Source organism: Poecilia formosa, unplaced genomic scaffold, assembly GCF_000485575.1.
Source record: "Poecilia formosa unplaced genomic scaffold, Poecilia_formosa-5.1.2 Scaffold582, whole genome shotgun sequence".
NCBI classification, from domain to species: domain Eukaryota; kingdom Metazoa; phylum Chordata; class Actinopteri; order Cyprinodontiformes; family Poeciliidae; genus Poecilia; species Poecilia formosa.
Genome location: NW_006800521.1, coordinates 207973 through 229931, shown reverse-complemented (window position 1 = coordinate 229931; position 21959 = coordinate 207973). Strand labels below are relative to the sequence as shown.

At 37.4% G+C, this 21959-nt stretch overlaps 2 protein-coding genes across 4 annotated transcripts in view; one reads left to right on the top strand and one right to left on the bottom strand.

Moving 5' to 3' along the window:
- The first annotated feature begins 1492 nt into the window (after window positions 1-1492).
- On the top strand, window positions 1493-17199 carry dstyk (dual serine/threonine and tyrosine protein kinase). The gene is made up of 12 exons (XM_007541039.2): window positions 1493-2027; window positions 2166-2361; window positions 5726-5964; window positions 7239-7322; window positions 7411-7587; window positions 11296-11425; window positions 12228-12384; window positions 13547-13679; window positions 13772-13885; window positions 14786-14900; window positions 15768-15902; window positions 16634-17199. Exons 1-12 carry the CDS (start codon window positions 1533-1535, stop codon window positions 16819-16821), a joined length of 2163 nt encoding a protein of 720 aa, XP_007541101.2. The 5' UTR covers window positions 1493-1532; the 3' UTR covers window positions 16822-17199.
- Window positions 17200-19955: 2756 nt separating this feature from the next.
- celsr2 (cadherin, EGF LAG seven-pass G-type receptor 2) overlaps window positions 19956-21959 on the bottom strand; it is a 77919-nt gene continuing 75915 nt past the window's right edge. For all 3 annotated transcript variants that reach the window (XM_016665428.1, XM_007541038.2, XM_016665429.1), the window contains exon 34: window positions 19956-20765. In XM_016665428.1, coding sequence (XP_016520914.1) covers window positions 20672-20765 — 94 coding nt within the window. In that variant the 3' untranslated portion in view covers window positions 19956-20671. The remainder of the gene's footprint in view (window positions 20766-21959) is intronic.

Genomic DNA, 21959 nt, shown 5'->3' with positions numbered 1-21959 from the left:
ATAGTCATGCGATTGTATGCCTATATAATTGATATATATCGTACATCAATTATATTTGTTAAATATTATAAAAATTTATTTTTTTAATGCAAGTAATATAAAAAAACATCACATTTTATGCATTGTTGCTCTTGTAGTCTGGACTGAAAAATGTGGCCTCCAGGTTCTAGAAATAATCGGTGCATGTGATGGAGAAACGCATGTGCATGTGGCCCTGCAGTATGCAGTAATTAATGCGCTACATGCTTGCATGTGATTGAGGAATTGCATGGTTATCAAGTGTACTTGCATGAAATTTAATTGTTTTACTCAAGAATTAAGTGTGGATTTTTTTTTTTTTATTCCCTTAAATTCCAGTTATATGGTGATTCAAATGGAAAGTTTCCAACCCCAAAAATTCCCACAACTTTGCAGCACTAAGAAACCGTTACATTTGTTCTTGTTGACCATGCAGTTTTCATGACTTGAAATAATTTTAGAATATTTGGACAAGTGTAGAAAGAGACCAGTTTTTTAGTACATATGTAGGACATTACTCAGAGATTTAAAGCTAAGTTTTATTGTCTGTCTGTTGGGACTTTGAGAACTGTTCACCACAACAATGAAAGAAATATTTTCAGTTTTTCTCGTGACTCAGTGATGTAGTATGCATTCACAGAACTGCGTCCCTTCCAGGCTGTGGCTACAGAAATGTTTGATTTTTATGTTTTCGAGGGAAACACGGGGACAGCATTTTGAACTTTAATTTTTAAAGTAAAATAACATCACTTTTGTAACCTTCACAATTCCTACCTAATAGACAACGATTGGATGATTATTCAGTTTAACTTTAGCATCAGTGTAACATTAATTTTAGTAGTAGTTGTGTTACATATCATATTTTCTTATGTATTAGATTATATTTATCAGGGATGAACTACAGCCTGCAGCCCGAGAACACGATGCATGATGAACATTCTCACTGATTTTATGATAAGCGATCAAACTATAAATGTTTTTAATTAGCTGTCTGAAGTTCAAAGTGCATCATGGGTAGATACAGCTTTTACTGTGAAGGTTTGCCAAGTTTGCCTTGACAATAGAGGCATAAACTTTTGTGTTGTCTACTTGAAGAGTTCTGGACAGAACTTATTTGCAGATTAATTTTTTTATATTAAATTCAAGATCTACACACACACATATATATATACACACATATATTTAAAGTTTTGGCTGCTTCTTTCTGCTTGTTTTTGATGTTTTTTTTTAGTCTCTGTTCTCCAGTTAACAATTACTTGAGTTGAATTGCACAGGAAGACGATAGCCAGGCTCCTCTTTTGCAGAATGGAAAGCGGAGTATGCATAAATGTCGTATCTCGATGTATAAAGTTAGAGACCTGCTCCATGTATCTGCAGCTATAAATCCTATTTACAAAATAACAACTGCTGGCATACTACAAAAATCTCAATAATATATGGCAAATTTTGAGGTGAAAAGAAGCAAAATGGCTTGAATATTAAATATTCCTGTTTCTCTTTAGGAAACAAAGGTCATGGTGGTCCCCTGTCCAAGCGTCCAGCCCATAGAAGAGGCCCTGGAAGACTGCATTCGCCACGTTGTACCCGTCATCCTCTACGCCATCAACCAGGACTCTCTCAGCTCGGAGCAGGTGGCCGAGCTGCGGAAGGTCAAAGAGCTGCTCTCGTTTCCCATTTGTTTTCTCCGCATCCCTGATTCCACGCTAACGGCCTCCCCAGAATCCAGCCGCCGGGCGGAGAAGGAGAAGGAGAGGGAGAAGAGCATCCTCCACAAGCAGCTGCTCTCACTCGGCTTCCTCAACACTCAGACCGGACACTGTTCCTGTGGAGCCCCTACGCAGACTTCCGCCCCAGGGGCTAAGCCCCAGAGCATGCTGCTAGAATCTTTCGAAAGGCAGCCTCGGCCGCTGGTGCCGTTCGCTCGCCAAGTTCTCCAGAACCAACAAGTAGAAGCAGCCAACCTACTTAACGGGCTTCACTGTCGATGTCTTGACCTTTTCATCAACCAGGTCAGAAGATGACGCATCCTCGCGCCGGTTTGCTGTCGTCAATCCGTGACCCGTTTGCTGCCAGAGTATTTTGACCCCTTGCAGTCCGCAGCACAAACACTAACAGACCTTTGTCGTCTCTTCATCGCTCCCATGCAGGCCTTCGACATGCAGAGGGACCTGCAGATAACTCCCCGCAGGCTGGAGTACACTCGTGAGAAAGAGGGTGAACTCTTCAACTCCCTGATGGCCATCGCAAACCGAAAGCAGGAGGAGATGAAGGAGATGATCGTGGAGACCCTCGGCAGCATGAAGGAGCAGCTGCTGGAGGACGCAGCCAATCTGGAGTTTACAGGTCAGTGAGGCGCCACTCTGGACACTAATGAACCTCAGGCTGCTAGAAGGGTTTCTTTCAGCTTTCTGGAGTTTGGGAAGCATAAATAACATGATGCAGTCTGGATGTAGCCTGAGTAATCTATAAATTACCTTCTGCAGGGTTGACTTTCTACATGGCCAATAAATTAAACACTCGTATTACATTTCACAACTCACTACAGTTATTTTACTAATCTACTATTCTGAAGATTAATCTGTTAATTGTACAAAAAAATTCTCTCATTCTGCAGATATTTCATTTAATCACTTGAGCTTATTTTATACAATATTTGAAATGAATAAGAAAATCCAAATAAACAAATAATTGTTTTGAAATGGCAAAATAAACATTTTATTTTCTAAAATGCAACAACAAAGCATTCCTTGAGTGAATGCTTAATCGTTTGTAGAAAAGTATGAATCTACACCTACAAAAAATACTTCCAACATCAAAATGTGAAAAGCTCAGCCCTTTCTACATGACTTAACATCAATACAGTGTAGCGCTGATCTGTTTATTGTTTCCATTAGCAATTGATTGGATACCAAAAGGTGCTCAATAGATTTTTTTCAATTAGTTTTTTTGTTTTTAACCAAATTAACCTAAAAATGTGACTTGAGAAGTTCTGGGTAGAATATATTTAAATGTTTTTTTTTATTATCTTAAAGGCAAAATGTATGTAATTTTTTATAGTTTTTGCTTAGTATCTGCTCTCATGGTGTTCTTTCAGCAAATGGGCTTTTTTGGAGTCTGTATTCTCTTGTAAACGATCAATTGTTGCTAAATTAGTTGGCGATTATTTCAATAGCCAAATAATCACAAATAATCTGATTAATTGTTTCAGCTCTAAAGTACGGTACATAAGTTTGGACATAACTTGAGTAATCTGACCCACTAAATGGCCAATTAAATATCAGTATTAAACTCTCTGTCTGGTTTTAGTGGCTTTTCCTGTTGAGAATGTGGGCAGGTCATAAAAGGTAGATGAAAAGCAGCTGGAATGAGAAAAAGCTTGTTTGTTTTGAGCTGATGGATTATTTTTATTAATTGCAAACTGCACTTTCAGAGCTTTATTTCAGTCTATGAAGAGGCTGGACAGGCTTTTCTGTCAGATATCAGTGTTTTCAAATTTACAAGTTCAGTTGTTTAAAGTTAGAAATATGCTTTGTGTTAATTCTTTTCCTTTCACTGTTCAATAATCACATAAAAGCAGAACAAATGTCTCCTATTTTAGTCTTTTACCAGATACTTTGACCGTCCATTAAAGACGTATTCAGACTGTTTATGGTTTATACGTCCTTTCCTGTGTTTTGTGAAACTGATTTATAATTTGTTTGAGAGAAAAGCAAACAAAGCTTCTCCGTTCTCTCCACAGAACAGAAGTTTCCAGTTATGAGTCTAAAAGGCCGTTTTATTGAGCTGAGACTCCGTTTTGATCCAAAGAGGCAGAACTGCCTGGGTTTTGCAATTTGTCCTAAAAGTTTGGCTGAACTGTTAAGTAGCTGGAAAAGGAACCAGTTGAACCAGTGTTGTCGATCGATGCCAGCAATTCCTCTGGGAATGTTAAAGACAGGATTTCTGTTCTGCACTTTTTATAAAGTTAAACCCTGTTGAGATTTTACACCACATTAAAATCCATTTACTCACTTTAGCAGCAATAATTTATAGACCTCCCTTTAAACTCTGCAAATGGGGAACAAATACTTACTACAAATCAGTGGGTGGATGTGTGATGAACATTTTCTTTCTAAAATGTTCTCATTTTTGCTTCATTTCCATGATTACACCTGATCAGTGTTATTTCTCGTCTTGGTTAACACATCACCAATTATGACCGACTGCCAATGTGAAGCATGTGAATTATTAACAACAAAGAAAACTGGGTTATGGCCACAAAACAACAACTTATTTCCTAAATTAAATAAGACTCTTAAAAAACATACATACACATACGTGGACTGTTCAAGTTTGTAACCTCTAAAGTCTCTTAGAGGTTTTAATATTGCTGTGCAACATAAATATAGTGTACATATGACCACTGGAGGCAATTTAGAACAGATATGATGGATATTTAATGTTTTAGCTTTGAACTACTTAATGAAGAGCTTAGTCTTAAACTCTGAGATTAACAAATACTTTTTAAATGTTGTGATATGTGAAAAACATGAGCAAAAGCAACCCAAAAATCTTCCATTGCTGTATTCCTCAGTTTTATGTGTTTTCCACACACATAATTCAATTTTATAGCACAATCAAGTAACTATATTACCTAGAGTTATAAAAATGCTGTACATATTAACTTAAAAGAAATTTGTCTTCACATCTGCTGCCTTGAAATTGGCCTCTGTCTCTTTAAGAATCTCAGACTCTTTCCAACACTCATATCATCACAATAATCATTACATTTGTTTGTTTTTCAGTAAAAAGCTGCTGGATTTTGTGATCTTTCTCACTGGTATTACAGTGGAAAATACACAAAACATAGGAAACAAAAGAAAAATACTTTGTCTACTGAAAGTTTTCCATTAAACGTTTCAGAAACAGCCTATTCCTAAAAATTTGTCCATCAGCTTTGCTCTCTGTAAATATTGGAGCGTTCTTGAACACATGTATTCAGGGTCACAAAATGTTTTTTTTATTATTTATTTAATCAGTGATCTTGGACAATGCAGCTCAGAATTATTAAAATATTATGAACTTGAACTGATCTTAGATTATTTGGATGCCAAAAACAGTGAAAATCTGTTTACCACTCTGCCACATTGGAAGCCAGCATCACTAATGTATTTTGATGATTTGCAGGAAAATAGGAAACATAATTTTAATTCAGCAAAGCAAAATTTTTTGCACTCTGACATTCATAGCTTCATAAAAATTTTAGAAAATTGAGTTGAATTACAAAACACATTTACAGGAACCAGGATATTGATTGGTGTAAAGATAATCCATGAAGATGAATAAAAATTTATAGGTAATGTGAGAAAATCTATGACCCTGGCATCCAAACTCCACTGATTTCCACAGATATATAGACATATGTAGGAGAGAAAAGCCACTGCATTGATTAATAAACCTGAATGTATCTGAGAAATATTGCTTACATGTATAACAGCAATATGTTATTGAAAAAAGGGAAACAATGCTTCTATTACCTCTTTTTAATCTCTATTTGGTATTTTTTACACTTGATTAAGACTCACTGTACAGTCAGCTGTTTGGACAGCTGCACAGGTGCATTATGGTCGATCTCCAATGAGCAGCTCATGACATCCATATTTGTTTGTGCTAATGGCGCACACACACACATGACACATTATCTTACAGACTTTTCTTTTATCTGCAGACATCATCGTAACGACCAATGGAGAGCCTGTTACGTCAAAGGAAATAAAGTCCTGCATCCACTTGATCCAAGAGCTGATAGTGCTGCGTCTGAATCAGGCGGTGGCCAATAAGCTGATCAGCTCCGTGGACTATCTGAGAGAGAGCTTTGTGGGAACTCTGGAGCGATGCCTCGAAAGTCTGGAGAAGTCCAACTTTGATTCCTCTGCGCACAATGTTACGTCTGCGCATCTAAAACAGGTGGGGAGGAGCTTATGATGAACAGTGGAGCGCGTTTTGTGGCGCTGCTGAGAAGTGAAAATGTTCAAATCAAAATCAGCTGCTTTGTTTTTTCTTTTACATAACTTCATGATCCTCTACTGCACAGTTTATATTTAGTCCTGCAAGTCAACCTGTTAGAAGCTGCAAAAGACTTAAGATGATCATTACAGAAAATTCATATTTTGCACGTTTTTATACTTCAACTCGGGTTTCAGCTGCTTCAGAAAACAGCCAGAGTGTTGAAAAAACTCTGATGTTTTGTTGCAATAACTTAATGTTTTCTGGAATCTGAAAAATGAGTTGTTTCAAAAAGCTGTTACCTAGCAACCCCAGTCGAGCCCAGCCCTGTCACCTAGCAACCCAAGCAGAACTCCAGCACATTTGGTCAGCTGGTTTTACCGCTGATTGTGCTGCATAATGGCTGTTGAAAAAGGCAAGGGTTTTGTTGTTGACTTACCATCCAGAAACCACTTGCTGCATTCTTGTTGGTTTTGCAGGAGGCCCTACTTCTGCTTTTCAATGTTGAGTTGGGGGTACGTAGCCAGCAGTAGTTTATTTGGATTTAAAGTGACAAGTTGCCCTAAAACAGCTCAATCCTGAAGAGTCCCAGAGATCATTTCAGTCTCTAGATGAGCAAAGACAGACAATAGCAGAAAAACTATAACTACAAAGGGTTGACTGCTTTTTTCAAAGTTTATATTTTGTTACCTTCCTAAAATAATGGCTTAAATTAATTTTTGCCAAAAGTGATTTTTATTATTATTATTTTTTTTTTGCCTAAATCATCTTTTGGCCATATTTTCCTTTGTCTTTACAAATATGCATGACTTCACGTTGGTTTGGTTGTAACAGAACAATGTGAACGTCTGATACTTTTCAAAGTGACAAGTATTACTCTGTCAAGTTTATTTGTAGCACATTTAATCAACAAGGCCATTCGAAATGCTTAACACCAAAAAAACATAATAAAGTAATCAATTATGAAACAGCAATAAACATCACATTTTATCAAATGACATCATGATCATCAAGCAACTTTACATCAAATATAATAGTCAATGTTCTACTTACTACTAGTCAAAAACGACTCAAATATGTCAGATTTTAGCTCTAATTAAAAAAAAAAACTTTCTGCAGTTTTCTGGAAGTTTATTCCAGATTTGTGGTTCATCAAAACAGCAGTCTGGATTATTAGATGACATGTAGCTTCTAGGTGAGACTTTTAATCCTGCTCCTGCTTTCTTTCTCTTTAGTTACTTAATGCTGCCTATCATGTGGAGGTCACCTTTCATTCAGGATCCTCTGTGACTAAACTGGTCTGGGAGCAAATCAAACAGGTGACGACTCAAGAAACCTCTTAAAAAACCTTAATAAACTCTGAATTTATTGTATATTTTTAATGTTTCACATCTTTGTCTTTCTTAGATAATCCACCGGATAACGTTGGTGAACCCTCCTGCCATCACACCAGAGTGGAAGCGGAAAGTCGCCCAGGACGCGATAGAAAGTCTGAGCGCTGCCAAACTGGCCCGGAGCATCTGCTCCCAGTTCAGAACCAAGCTGAACAGTTCCCACGAGGCCTTCGCAGCGTCTTTACGCCAGGTTAGAGCGCCTCCTCTTCCATAATGCTCACCAAACCCTAAATCCATCTGACTGAGGTCATTTTTAAAGAACACTGAAACATCATTTGAAAAATATGCTCATCATATTCCCTGTTTTTATCCAGCAAATCAGCTTAACTGAGAAAGGCAAGAAAACACATTTAGCATTATTGTTTTACCAATTCTGCGGTAAACGGTGCGGCTGACATCAGGCCTGCTCAATAAACCAATTAATCACATGATTAATTAAAATAAGCTAAGTAATTTCCATTTGCATTATTTTTTTTTTTTTTGCTACCAAAGACCAGATGATAAAAGTTTTCAGTCAGGTTCTTTGGTCTCAACTTGCTCTTTTGTTTGAAGGACAATTTTGTTTACAGAGATTTCATAATTCATTTTATTTATTTTTGTTTATTTATGTTGGATACTTAAAATGTCTTCCAGTTTAAATATTCATTATAATGTAAAGTTTATTGAGAAAGCGTTCACGCCTTATTATTACCGTTATATCACCTGTAAATTGTCTCAAAACAACATTATCGAAATAACTTCTAGTTTATTGTCCAGCGAAATTTATCATGACAGGCCTTTTCTGTGTTTTATATAAAACATTTCCTCTGATCATTTAAACAATTTAACCAAATGACCTCACAGAGAAAATTCTAAATAATAAAATACATATTTTGTAATATTTCAGGAAGCAAGATGTAGACTTTAATACTTTCATTGTTTATTATTAGGGATGGGCTTGTATCATGTTGTTTATCCTTTATTTTTATGAGTATTTTTATTGAGCATTTTCACATAAATTCTGTTTTTTTTCCCCCTACTCTGTCCGTATCGTTATAATTGCTATTTCTTTTTCTATTTTATCCACCGTTTGTTCAATGATGGCATCGATACTTATCAATACATTTGAAATTATGATCAAATGCAGTTACTGTGACACAAATCACTCTTCTTTGTGACTGTTGTCCTAAAAAACAGTGACAAGTGTTTGTTTTTAGTGCAGTTATGATTGCTGTTCCCTTATAAAATGGCTCTTATCGTCACTCTTATTACTATCACAATTCAGTTCATATCACCAACCTTTATTTATTATTGTAAAAATCTCACTTCATGCCAAAGCATTTGGGACTAAACAGCTGGATCCTCGTTCATCTCTGCAGAGGTTTTTAGTTGATGTGTTGGAGCAGAGATGCATCTAAAGCTGCAGGATCTCTCAGCAGGCGCTTCCTGCTGGTTTGGACTTTTAGGTCCTAAATTACATTTTCCATCCCTTTAATTTGCACATCTTTCATGAGCGTTTTCCCACAATGCCTTGAGAACGCGGTCAGAGAAGAGCAGGGGTTTTCCACTCCAGTCCACGGGACCCTCTGTCCTGCATGTCTCAGATTTTCCCTGCTTCACAACAACAGATTGAAATTGTTGTTTAGCCGCTGAAGTTGACGTCTCGCTGCTGCTGCTGCTGCTGCTGAGGTAATTTATTAGCGTGGACCCAGTTTGTTGAAGTTGCAGAAGTTTCATAATACGCAAAACAAGACTGAGGGCAGAAAGCTCTGATCTCGAGGATTTGATTATTTATAGCAAAGTAAGGTTAGAGCACATGTGTCCAACTCGAGACCCGTGGGCCAAATCTGGCCCACCATCGCTTTTAATGCGGCCCTCTAGATTCTAGACTAAACACTAAGAGTGATTAAAAATTATGTTATCAGTCAAATTAATGGAGTTTTTATCGATTTACTGCCAAAATATCAATCAGTTCCTCCAGTTTCTTGAGAATTATCATATAAAATCAACTAATCCCCACACTTTTTTGTGCTAATACATAATTGGGAGTTTATTGCAGATTTTTCTCAAAAACTTTCTTGCATGTACTAGACAGCTGCCTCAGCCTTAATTGATGTCAAATTATAGTCCACGATCTGTACAGCGAGAAATAAAAAGTCGCATTTACCAATATAAATAAGTGCAGATATTTCCAAATTAGTACCGCAAACACTTTGATATTTATTGCAAAAAAGTCACAAAAAGAATCACAAAATCCTGGGGGGTGGAGATTTATTTATCACCACAGAAGGGTTCAGTGAATGCGCGTATGAAACTGGTGGGTTTGGTACCTCAGAAAAGGTTAAGAACCACTGATCTGTTTGTCTTCTTTATCCATATTTTATTGTTTCCATCTGTTATTTAGTTGGTCTTGGTTGCATATAATCATTACTATTCAGAATAATTTGCTTGTTTAGTGCTGATATAAAGTTATCAGTTATTCCAGTTTTCTGTTTTTGAAGATTTAATATTTGGAAAATGTGGATTTTTTTTCTACCAATGCACTTCTTGGGTTTCCAGAGGGATTTTAACCCACACAAAAACTTTTTTACCGTTTCTATTTATTTAGACTTTAATTCAGTTAAACTCAAAAATAGGACTTATTGAATTAAAATACTTTTTTTTTTTTGTTATTTTTGGTCATTTGTGTGGTTTTATTTTTAGAAAAATAGTGAGGAACAGAATTATTAAACTCAGAAATCCAACTTTAGTATCAAAATATCTGAGATTTTACTTTTAAGCCATATAATCCAGCCTTAAGTTGACATTTAAAACAATCCTTGATCAGGAACAATCTGATTAAAAGTAGCTTAATTTTTTTTTAAATTATGGAATTACAGTAGCAAAGGTTAAAAAAGGTTGAAAGGTTATAAAGTTATTTTTTGCCACTGCAAGAAGAATCTCCAAACTTGAAACTTGCCGTTTCTTTCCTTTCAACCCTTCACTTATATTTACATCTACAAAACTTAGTTTTGTCTTTTACATTTAGTTCCTTTGGACCACAGGATTTTGTTTATTTATTTTTCTGCATCCATTTGATTTTATTGTACCTTATCTGTCTTTAATTTCTGGCATCGCTTTGTCTTTATAAATTCAGAAAGTTGAGAAAGACAACAGAGCAGGTTTTAGATCAGTTTTCAGGTTTTAAATCAGTTTTATTTACTTTGAATGTGTTTAATATCCAAACACACTGAAAACATTTTGGGAAAAATCTTCCAGCTGCAGACCAAAATGTTTACGCTCAACCTGAGGACATTTATTTAATGTCACACTCTGTTTATAAATGTATTTATTAGGCAGTAACTGGGTGAACTTCAGGACCTCAGCAGTCTGAATAATTACATCAAAGGTCAGAGGTCAGAGGCGGTGACCTTTAGTTCCTGAGAACAGCATAAATGGAAAGCTGTTAAAACTTTTTATTTCTGACAGTAATCCTGTTTAGAGAAAGTGAGAAAAAATCAGGTGACAGACAAAATAAGCATTTTTTTGTTTTGTTTTTGTCAAAAGCTGCAGCTTCTATTTATCTTTAAATTATGGCTTCATCTGATTCCTGAAAAGTCTTAAGGTTTCCTACCCTAACTGTTGTATTAAAAACAAATATTAACCTTAAATATACTGCTAAGTTATGCATATTTTAACATGTATGACTTATTAACTTGTATCTGAATTATACGGTTATTTTATTAATAATAATAATAAATAAAAATAATATAATAGGAGATGTAGTGATTTATCTGTTTTGTTTTCTCAGAAATAACCATAAATATTGGTGTTATAAAAACAATTTTACAACAAATTGAATGTTTTACAGGAGATATTTTTTAATTAAGCCAGTAGAGATGTTGAACAGGAGGTATTTATGTTTTTTGTGTGTCTGCAGCTTGAGGAAGGTCACACGGGTCGTCTGGAGCGCACAGAGGACCTGTGGCTGCGTGTGAGGAAGGACCACGCCCCGCGGCTGGCCCGGCTGTCGTTGGAGAGCCGCTCCCTGAGGGACGTGCTGCTGCACGGTGAGTCACCAGCCAACCAGCCGCTCTCGTTGTTCCCGCCGAGTCCAGTAAAGCTTCTCTTCAGATGAATGGGTTAGTGGCTGAACTCCAGTGTTGAACCACAGAATGTAAACAAAGCAAGAACCGCAGAGGAACAAACAGTGTGTTAACCTGCAAAGTCGTGCTGTCAAGTGCAGTGCAGTGTAGTGTTTTGTAAAATCAACTTTTTTTTTTCTTTTTTTTAGCTTTACATCGTGTTGTAATGATCCCTCATCAAAAACATACCTGGAGTTTGCTATAAAATGGCTCAATGTTCCTGGAGAACACATAATGCTGCCTCCTTAAGCTGGTGCAAGAACCTGATCATGTTTTGTTTTTTGAAGAAAAATCTTCATCTCATCCAGTTCATGTTTGATTCTGACAGATCAAAACCTAAAACCTTGAAGTGTTGAGGAACAGTTGAGTCTTACTGTGGGAATTTACAGAGTACAGATCCATTTAAAAAGTGGAAAAGAAATGAGTCTTTTCCCCACTTTTTATTTAAAGAAGCAGCCATTTAACTGTTGCACTTCCTGAGTAAGTCTGGATATTTGTTTCCACCAGGAATGTAACACAGTCTCTCTATCTGCAGTCCTGCTGATAACGGCCTGAGCAGCAACTAGTGGCAGGTTAATAGTAGAAATTTGCTGCTATTCTTCTCTTCTTATTGCAAACATGCCACTGCTGGGTGTGGATTGCTCAAGTTATCCTGCCGCTTTACAAATATACACACGTTTATTGTCTATTATCAGTACCAGAGTTCGTGGCTTTTGTTTTCTCACAGGCAAGCCTAAGCTTGGCAAGGAACTGGGCCGAGGCCAGTATGGAGTGGTGTACCTGTGTGACAACTGGGGAGGTCATTACCCATGCGCCCTGAAGTCTGTGATTCCTCCTGACGATAAACACTGGAACGACTTGGCTTTGGAGTTTCACTACACCAGGTGAGCTACAATACATGAGCATCAGGGCCGCAGTAGCTGCGTTTCCAGTACAAATATGCACAAATCTTTCTCTAAATCAGTGGAAGAGACTAAATCATTCTGTTGAAAGCACTTGGAGGCATGAAAAGTATTTTAAATCAAACTTTTTGTGCTTTTTAAAAAGTTATCTGCTCAAAAATAAACTAAAGTAACAATTTAAATCATTGTCGATACAAAACATCGAAAAAGTTTTGCATGATTGCGTTGTAAGACGTGTTTCTCACTTTTTTTTTTTTGGAGTTGATTGCTTCCTTATTTGGGCTGAATGCTTTGAGTTTAATAAAAGAGATTTTTATTTAAAAGTTTCTTTAAAAAATGCTCTAAAGATGAAAAAGTATCGATTTGCATCAGCTGCACAAAATCCTGCAGATGGCTACAAATGGCCTCTGCACCGCATTTTGGGAACCTGTAACCTAAATTCTGCTGTTTCCATTAAATAAATTAAAACAATGTGAGAAAGCTTGTTCATGCAACAAGTCACTAAAACGACTAATGTAAACAGTTGCATGAAATATGTTCATAATTCAGCCGTGATGCTGAGCCACAGTGTCTGAAAAACAAAAGGCATCTTCCTTTTACCACTTCCTGTTGTCTACTTCCTGGTTTGTGCCAGTGGCAACATCCCACTATCGATTATGTGACTGAAGTGATGCAAAACAATGTTTTGATGAAAAACCACCTCATCCTTGAGCCAAAACCTTTTAGAAAAGTTTTTTTCAAAATTGCCGTGTTTCCATTAAGCAAAATTATTTCTGTAATTTCAATTTGCACAATTTTGTGGTTAAGCTGCATCTTTATTTTAAACCTTTGCTACCTTTTTAGGTCATGAAAAGCGTTTAAGGTCTGGTTTCAGCTCCCTGCAGGATGACATGAGAACTTACCTGTTTTTGTTGGAGCTGGTGTTAGTTTTGTTCTGGGGGCTGAACCGGACCCTGCAGTGGGAAAACTGTTCCTGACGTTCAGACATTTGAGGCTGGAGTGCATCACTAGCAGCAGCATCAGGGCTCAGATCTTTGAGCTCCTGATGCAAATTAAATGTTTACCTTCAGATAAAACGTGAGCAGGTTTTTATTGCTTACATGGCGGGAATCTTTTTGTTTTCTCCGCGTTGCTGTTGCTGCAGGACTCTGCCCAAGCACGAGCGGCTGGTCGACCTGCACGGCTCCGTGATCGATCACACCTACGGAGACGGCTCCAGCATCGCCGTGCTGCTTATCATGGAGCGACTGCACAGAGATCTCTACACCGGGTTAAAGGTCGCTTGATGACGCAATAAACTCTTAACTGAGAACAACAAAGCAGAAACTCTGAGTTTAGTCTTTTTTTTTTTTTTTTTGTGATGCACCAGGCTGGTTTGTCGCTCAGAGAGAGGCTGCAGATCGCCCTGGATGTGGTGGAGGGGATCCGGTTCCTGCACAGCCAGGGCCTCGTACACCGAGACATTAAACTGAAAAATGTTCTGGTAAGTTCAAATCAACCAAGCAGTGAACTAATTATGCCTTTTATGGGCTGTGTGACACACTGTTGTCATGACAACTAGGTGTTAATTTCATTAGTTACAAAATAGTCTGAGAAAATGTTTCATTTTTGATCTCAGAATATGTTCTCAATGATTTTATGCTTTTTATTTCTGCAGTAAAATTTATATTCATCATAATCAAAATTTCCTGATTTATTAAAAACTCCTTAAAGTAGCATTTGTCCTACAAATCGAATAGTTTGGTAATTCCTGGTAATATGGAGATCACATCACGTTTTTTTAGCTCTTATAAGTCATGTCACATACTTTAGTAAACATTTTATAATTATTTTTAGGGCTGAAACGATAAATTGATTAATCATGATTGCTTATTTAAATAATCAACTAATTTAGTAATTAATTAATTGTTAAGTTGAGTATATAGACTAAAAGCCATTTGCTGAAAGAACAACAAACTCAAAAAATGTTGCATTTGAGATATAAAAAAAGATGTTCTTTGTCTTTAAAAGGGTTTTACCCTGAACTCCTGAAGGGTCACAGTTTTAGCTCAACCTGGTTTGAATCTATTTTGCTTCATTGTCCAGCAGAAAGGGTTAAAGTGTCTAAGTAAAACACAAATGATGAGGCGTACACTATTGTTCTGCATTTTAGATATTTTAGGCAATCAAGTGTGGACTTTATGTAAAAACAAAGGTAAATTGTTAATTTGCGTCTTTTAGTCTGCAGTTAATGTTGCATTAAAAGGCTTAAGTTTTTAAATGAGAAATATCCAGAATATGTGCAACTAATCATCGATAGAATAATTGATTACTCAAATTAGTTGCAGCTCTAATTATTTCAAATTGTTTAATTAAACGATTTTATTCCCTTTTTTTCTTTAAGTTGGACAAACAGAATCGTGCAAAGATCACTGATCTGGGTTTCTGCAAACCCGAGGCCATGATGTCTGGCAGCATCGTTGGGACTCCCATCCACATGGCTCCAGAGCTCTTCACAGGTATTCCTTTAACTTTTATACGTTTGGTCACATTTCACCCACAAACCTGGAGGCATTTCGTTTGCATTTTCTGTGTTGGACAAACAGAAAGTAGTTAATAGTTGTGGACGGAAAATGGTGCAGCCTCTGGCTGCATGTTGAGATCGTTCCCCTTCAGAGACGTGATCCTCCGTACCCGTCTCGGGGTTTTTCTGACAAGTTTTCTTGTCTCTAGTCAAAGTCCAGACCTAAATGATGTAGCAAGACTTGAAAGAAGACTTTTCTTAAGGCAGTAGACCCGTTTTATAGCTGCTAAATGTCCTTCAGAGAGAAGCGTACAAAACTGTTGACGTCACAGAAAGCTGCATCTGTCGCTGCAGATCCCCAAGCCTCAGTAAAGGTTAATACGTTTCTGAACTGCTTGTTCATCACAGACACGCATTTCATTAGCTTCCCGGGGTACAAATTTATTTAGGAGTGTCAGGGTAAATTGACTGAAGTTAAATATAATTTTTCTTCTCATAAATTGGAGTCATTTTCACAAACTTTGACTCCTACAGCGACATGCAGATCTCTGGACACGTTGACTTGCTGCTGGACGACCCACAACTCTGAGACTGCTGAGCTTTGCTCCCAGCCACAGTCGCCCTCAACTCCTCTGACTTTTCTCATTTTTACTAATTTGTAACTTTGAAACTGTTTTGTGCTGGTCTGTCACATTAAACACATTTAGATTGATGAATAAAACATGAAAAGGTTTGAGGTGTGAAGGCTTTTGGGAACCACTGCACACCAGTTTCTACTTAAAACATCTTGGCTGTCTAAGCGCAGCTCTTCAACGTTCAGACGAATGCAGAACCTAATTATCCAGATGTTTTCTCCTGACAGGAAAGTACGATAACTCGGTGGACGTGTACGCCTTCGGGATCTTGTTCTGGTATCTCTGCACTGGTTCAGTGAAACTCCCAGAAGCCTTTGAGAAGTGCTCCAGTAAGGACCAGCTGTGGAACAACGTCAAGAAAGGTAAAGGTGTCGCTTTTAATTCTGGTTTGTGTCGGTTCTTGTTGACAAGCAACAAGTAAGACGAACTTATCAGGTTAATCATGATGACTTGAATATAGAAATAATCATCAGATAATTTAGTAGTGCATTACTTATGATCTGGTACAGAGGCTCAAATGAAGGCAACAGCAGAATGAAGCAAAAATTAGATACATTTTTCTTTTAAAATTAAAAAATAAATTTGTCTGTAAAACTTGACTGGTTCAAATTCGGTAAAAAATATCTTAAAATCAGTTTTTTGCTGTCCGATTATTAAAGGGCTGAGGTTTTCACATGTTGATGTTTGATATATTTTTTAGCTGCAGATGCAAATGATAAAGGAATGATGTTATTGCATTTTAGGCAGTGAAATGTTTCCTTTCTTATTTTAAAAATTAAAGTGAATTATTTGCATCTTTTAATGTGTTAGTGTTTTATAAAAAAAAAAAGGTTTGAAATAAAAAATCAGCAGAATGTGTCAATTTTTTAGTCCAATTAATGGCCTTGATAATCTATAACTAAAATAATTAGTTTGCATCTCTACTGTCTGAATCTGGACAGTTCAGAATACAGCCTGTAGTGCCACCTGCTGGACACTCAGCAGGACAGCAGCTGGGTTGTTCTTGCGGTTCAGAGGATCATTCAGGATCGATCTGGGTCAGTTTGTCGTTTAGTTTCTGAGTGATTGATTCCCTGTACGTCCGTCGTTCCAGGCTCCAGACCGGAGCGGGTTCCCACGTTCGACGAGGAGTGCTGGCAGCTGATGGAGGCTTGCTGGAACGGGGACCCTTCCCTCAGACCGCTGCTCGGCATCGTGCAGCCCAGCCTGCAGAGCATCATGCATCGACTCTGTGACTGCAGCTCAGAGCAGAAGAGCAGCAGCCTGGAGGACTCAAACTGAAAACACTCCAGACAAACTAACAGAAACCTGATTTTTGTTGTATTTATGCGAAGCAGAGATGAACGGACCAATGAAAACTCACCTCAGCGATGGTGGATTTGCATTATTTATGAGGAGCTGATGGAAACCAAGAGTATGCAAACGTGTGTGTTTTATTGCCTTTCGTGTATTTGAATACAAACTGCGCACTATTTCTCATTGTAGCTACAGTGCTAATTGCTACTTCAACATTGAAATGCTACTAGATGCAAATTGTTTTAAAAAGTAGTTTCTTCCCAGTATTACAAAAATGTGTAAGATTAATTTTAGATTGTATTTAAACTGTCTGCATCTATTCAAAAACATCTTTTTTAAATAAAATGAGCTGTTACAACCAAAGGATTTTCTTTACTTGGTGGGTTAAATGAGTAAACTGAAGTTTTAGTTTCAGTCCGCTTTAATAAAACTGGTTCGTTTAAGTTCAGTTCATTTTGGGAAGATGTGAATGCATAACTCGACTCCGGACTCGGCTCGGTTAAAGTGAACTCTGGAGCAGTTCAAGCAGACCGGACAACGCTCCAAAACCAGAAAGCGAACTACAGTGCAGAGCATTCTGGGTAAATAGAGGTAAAATAAATGTGCGAGTTTAGCATTACAGAGAAAAACAAACTGCTACAAACGCTAAAATCTGACACCACTGTTTACATTTTGTGAAGGAGGAAGTCACGCTGGTCTTCGTCAGAGGCTTTCATGTTTCCTCTGGTTACGTAGCGCCACCACAGGTAATTGAAAACCGGAGGTTCAGAAAGAGGAGGAGCGCTGAAGGAATCATTTGGGAAGAGGTCAGGATGTTTTAATGTGAGGCAGGTGATGGTGCCTACTAGGGGAGGGGTCAGGGATGGCTGTGTTATAACCCTAAACGTCCTAAACGTTTGACAAATTTGCAGTACCGTAATTCCACCACACTTGGCTCTCTAGCCAATATCAGTTTATTGCGGTAATTTTGCCCCAGCAGTAGCAGGGAGTTAATCTGAGGGGCGTTTTTCAATAGACTGTAGATTCTAACTAACTTGCTAGATGTTGAAAGTTCTAGTTATGGATAAATGGGGAAATATATTTACTCACAGGACATTTAAAGAACTGCTTACAATTAAAATAAGCAAAAATATCCAGGTGGAGATTTTAAATTAAGGGTTAATGGGGTTGATGTGGCCCAAAGAGATGAAAAAAATATTAAGTCTAAGTAATAAGTTAAATGACTTCTAACCCTTTCATGTGGCAGCCAGGCACCTAGAGGAGAGGTGAGGCAAAGGTTGAAGTAAGTAAACAGTTGAAGTGAGAGTTGATGGTCAGATTTGGATTTACTGGAAGGTTGAATTGAGGATTTAGCTGAGTGTTAAGGGTACAGATTGAGGTGAAAGGTTAAAGGTGGTGTTAACTGATAGTTGAAGTGAGGATTGGGGTGATAAGGGTTTAGGTAGGGCTGACATGAGGGTTGAGAGTTCAGGTTAAAAGTTTTACACTTGGAGAATGTAAAACTATGAAGCTGCAACAGGAATCTCCTCCAAGCTGCAGCAGGTTTTTGGTCTGTAAAGGGAAAAACAACCGAAGCCAGAAGTGGTACAAAAACATTTTATTTTGTAAAAACAGGAGTAGTAGAATAAAAGAGACAATCCTCTGTTTGGACATCGTGTTATAACACCACGAATGATTCTGCAGTGTTTCTCTGTATGGCATGAAGTTTATACATAAAAAATGGCAACAACAGCAGTAACTTTCCTTCAGAGCTTCTCTAAATACATTAAAGATATGTTCTTGATTCATTTACAGGCTGCTCTGTACAGAAGAATGGATTACAGCTCACGCATTTATTTACTTATTTTTTTTTTACAAAAAGTCATAGTTGTGTCTCTAGTCTATAAAATACAGCCGTTTAGTCACTGAGCTCAAACGTGTTCATCCCTCATATTTAATGACTAAATCTGAGAGCATCTGCAGCAACAAGCTCCTGGTGGTTCACACCAACAAACAGAAGATTCATTAAACGTCTTTTGATTCCTACTTGCGCAGATTCGACCAAAATCTAGCTTATATGGAGCATTTGAAAAGATTTAAATACACCGAGTATAAAGACACACTACCTTGTTTTCTTCACTGTTTGGCAGTTTGGATTGTTAAAATATTTATATTTCCTAAATATAAAATGAAGAGAATTGTTGTACTGATTTCTTTAAAACAGAAGTTTACAAACCAAAAGCTTAATGCTGTAAACTGGGAAATCTTGAATGATAAAATATGGAACAACGAGCTGCATTTTGGGAGACATTACTATGACCAATGAGACCAACATTGGTCATAATAATGATTATTGTTACTTTTAGAGGAAGAAGGATGCCATCTAATTCATAAAAACAAACGGCATCTTAAGGAAAATATGGAAATACTGAAGCAGCATCTAAAGACATCAGCCAGGAAGTTAAAGCTAATCATTTTTTACCCTAATTATTCTGACAAATTACTGAGAAGGACAACAAAATGAACGGTGGAGTTGAAACCCAAACCTGCTGCTGACGGAGGAATGGGGCAAAAACTACAGCAAACTGTTGGGGAAAAACCATCAGGAAGGAAGTACAGAATATCTGTGTAAAGGTTTATCAAATAGAAGGAAAATTATGTCAACTTCTGAATTTAAAGGTGACCCGTTATACTTCATTTAACAACTTAGAATAGGTCTATTGGCTGTACAAAACATTTTGTTTAGCTGAAAATCATTAGATAATGAGATTTTTGTCCGCTGACCTCTTTTCAGAAGGAGCTGTCACTTTAAATCCAAATTAACTGCTGCTCCATGATTACGCCATACATCTTTGAAAAGCAGAAGTGGAGCCTCCTGCAAAACCAACAAGAATGCAGCAAGTCATTTCTGGATGGTAAGTCAACAAGAAAACACTTGTCTTTTCCAGCAGCCATTGTACAGCGCATACAGCGGTAAAACCAGCTGAACAAAATGCTGAAGTTCCTCTTGGGTTGCTAGGTGATGGGCTGGGTTGGGGTTGCTAGGTAACAGCGCAGTGCCCATTGAATGCGACTTACTCTGGAGGTTTTTGAAGCAGCTCATTTTCCAGACACCAGGAAACACGAACTCACTACCAGATGTTTTTTAAGCACTGTCTTTACAAGCAGTTGGTGGAAGAACAAAAACGTGTAAAATGTGAATTTAGCAAAATAAGTCACCTTTGAATAATGTTTCAGAAATTATCTAAAAGTTTTTCTCTCTCATTATTATCAATTTTAACAATTATAAATAATCTATTTAATCCTGACTGACCTACAACATAGAACATCAGATTTTGTTGTCCTTCAGAGGGAGAAAGAAAAAAAGATAGTGTTTTTTTTATACAGAGTATGTTAATGTCTGGTGTAAATCAGCTCATTTCTCCTGTTTGTAAGGTCAGTTCAACGTCCACACACACAGAAATACATAAACGACTCAAAGCTGACGGATGTTTGTCTTTTTGTTTGACTCAGTCGCCTGAGTCTGACCTCCTGGAGCAGCAGGCACAGAGATGCTCACAGCAACCAACGAAATGCCACAAAACAGTTAAAAAATGACAAAAAGAGGTTTCCCTGAACGTCTGGGCGGACGTCTGGACGACCCAACCAGACACAGACTTCAAAACAGTTTTCATATCCAGGAATTAAAAAAAGAAAACAATAAAAACAAAAAAGGTTGACCATCAACATATCTGGACAGCAATTAAAAAAAAAGTGCATTTCTTCAAGTATGTAAACAAAATTTCTTTAAAGGGAGGCTTGTTTTATCCGTGTGACTCCTGAAGTTTGGCTCACACACACACACACACGTATGAACTCACACACTTTCAGCGCATCGTGATGACGAAGAGGCGTCTTCTCTCCTCAAGGTGGAGTCCGGTGAGTGGAGAGGAGGAGGGAGGCTCTCTGACCTGCAAAGACACATCCCTCCATCAGCGGGGTCACATGGAGCTGTTGTTGCAGTGGCTGCTGGGAGACAGAGAGGCGGGAGGGCTGATGTGAGGAAGAGGAGGAGGATGAGTGAAGAGTGAGGATGAAGACGGCACAACATGAGGAAGAAGAAACGATAAATGATGGTAAAGGTGTGAGGCTCAGACTGTGAGGCGATGATGATGATGCTAAAAGGATGTGAAGATCCTGATTGGTTCTGGATCAGAAATTCATGGGACAAAATTAAAGAACAAAAATCTGTGAGTTTTGATTTTGGAAAGGGAAAACGGAGAAAGAAGAATAATTAGGATATTTGATTTTTATGGTTGCTAGAAAAGCCAAAAAGCATTTCAGGAACTTTAAAACGTCTCTTAATGCAGGTGTTTTAAATTATCTGTTTTACCAATAATCAGGGCTGATCAAACAGATTATTGGTTATTTGCCGAGATCTAAACTGAGTTTAAATACAAAGATTAAACTCATTGCATCAGATTGTAACTATGGTAACACAACAAACAAACTATGAAGATTATTGTTTGCAAATTCTGAATGCAAGTATTAAATAGTTAATTTATGTACGTTGAAAACTTTAAGTCAAATTGCATGAACCAACCAGGTTCTCAGAGCCTCTGAAGGCCCGCAGCATCACTGATCTTGCACCGTACAAAGTTAACTTTAGGTGCATCATTAATCATGACACCAGTAATTTAGTAGAGCAGAATTATTTTTCTAACGAATACTTGAACTCAAGTTAAAAGTTGGATTTTTATTCATTTCTATGTGAGATTATGATTCATTAATTTATTTTATGACTTTTCACATCTATTCATCACAAATCAAAGAAAAACAAAAATCCTTTGCCTTCAGGAAATGAATAAAACTCTTATTTTGTCTCTGAGGAAAACTGTACAATCAGATTTCTGCACCTAAGATTTAATAATAAACACATTTTCACTGAGGCTCTGAATGTGTAAGTATTTGAAAGTTTAAATTGGCATTTGTGACTGTTTACAAAATAGACCAGGATGTATTTGACCATGAGGAAGTCTGGGAACACAGAAGACATCTTTTCCCCATGTCTCCTAGGAGGCGCCGTAAAACTGTGCAGGTGGAAAAGAACGACCAAGAACAACATTCAGCTGAATTAACTCGTGTTGCCAGAAGCTTTTTTAGTT

Excerpts from the sequence above, each read along its gene's own strand:
- dstyk (XM_007541039.2), top strand. The coding sequence starts at position 1,533 with ATGGTGGTCCCCTGTCCAAGCGTCCAGCCCATAGAAGAGGCCCTGGAA. Across the intron at positions 12,385-13,546 it reads TTGGAGTTTCACTACACCAG|GACTCTGCCCAAGCACGAGC; the intron begins GTGAGCTACAAT and ends CTGTTGCTGCAG. Across the intron at positions 13,886-14,785 it reads TTAAACTGAAAAATGTTCTG|TTGGACAAACAGAATCGTGC; the intron begins GTAAGTTCAAAT and ends TTTTTCTTTAAG.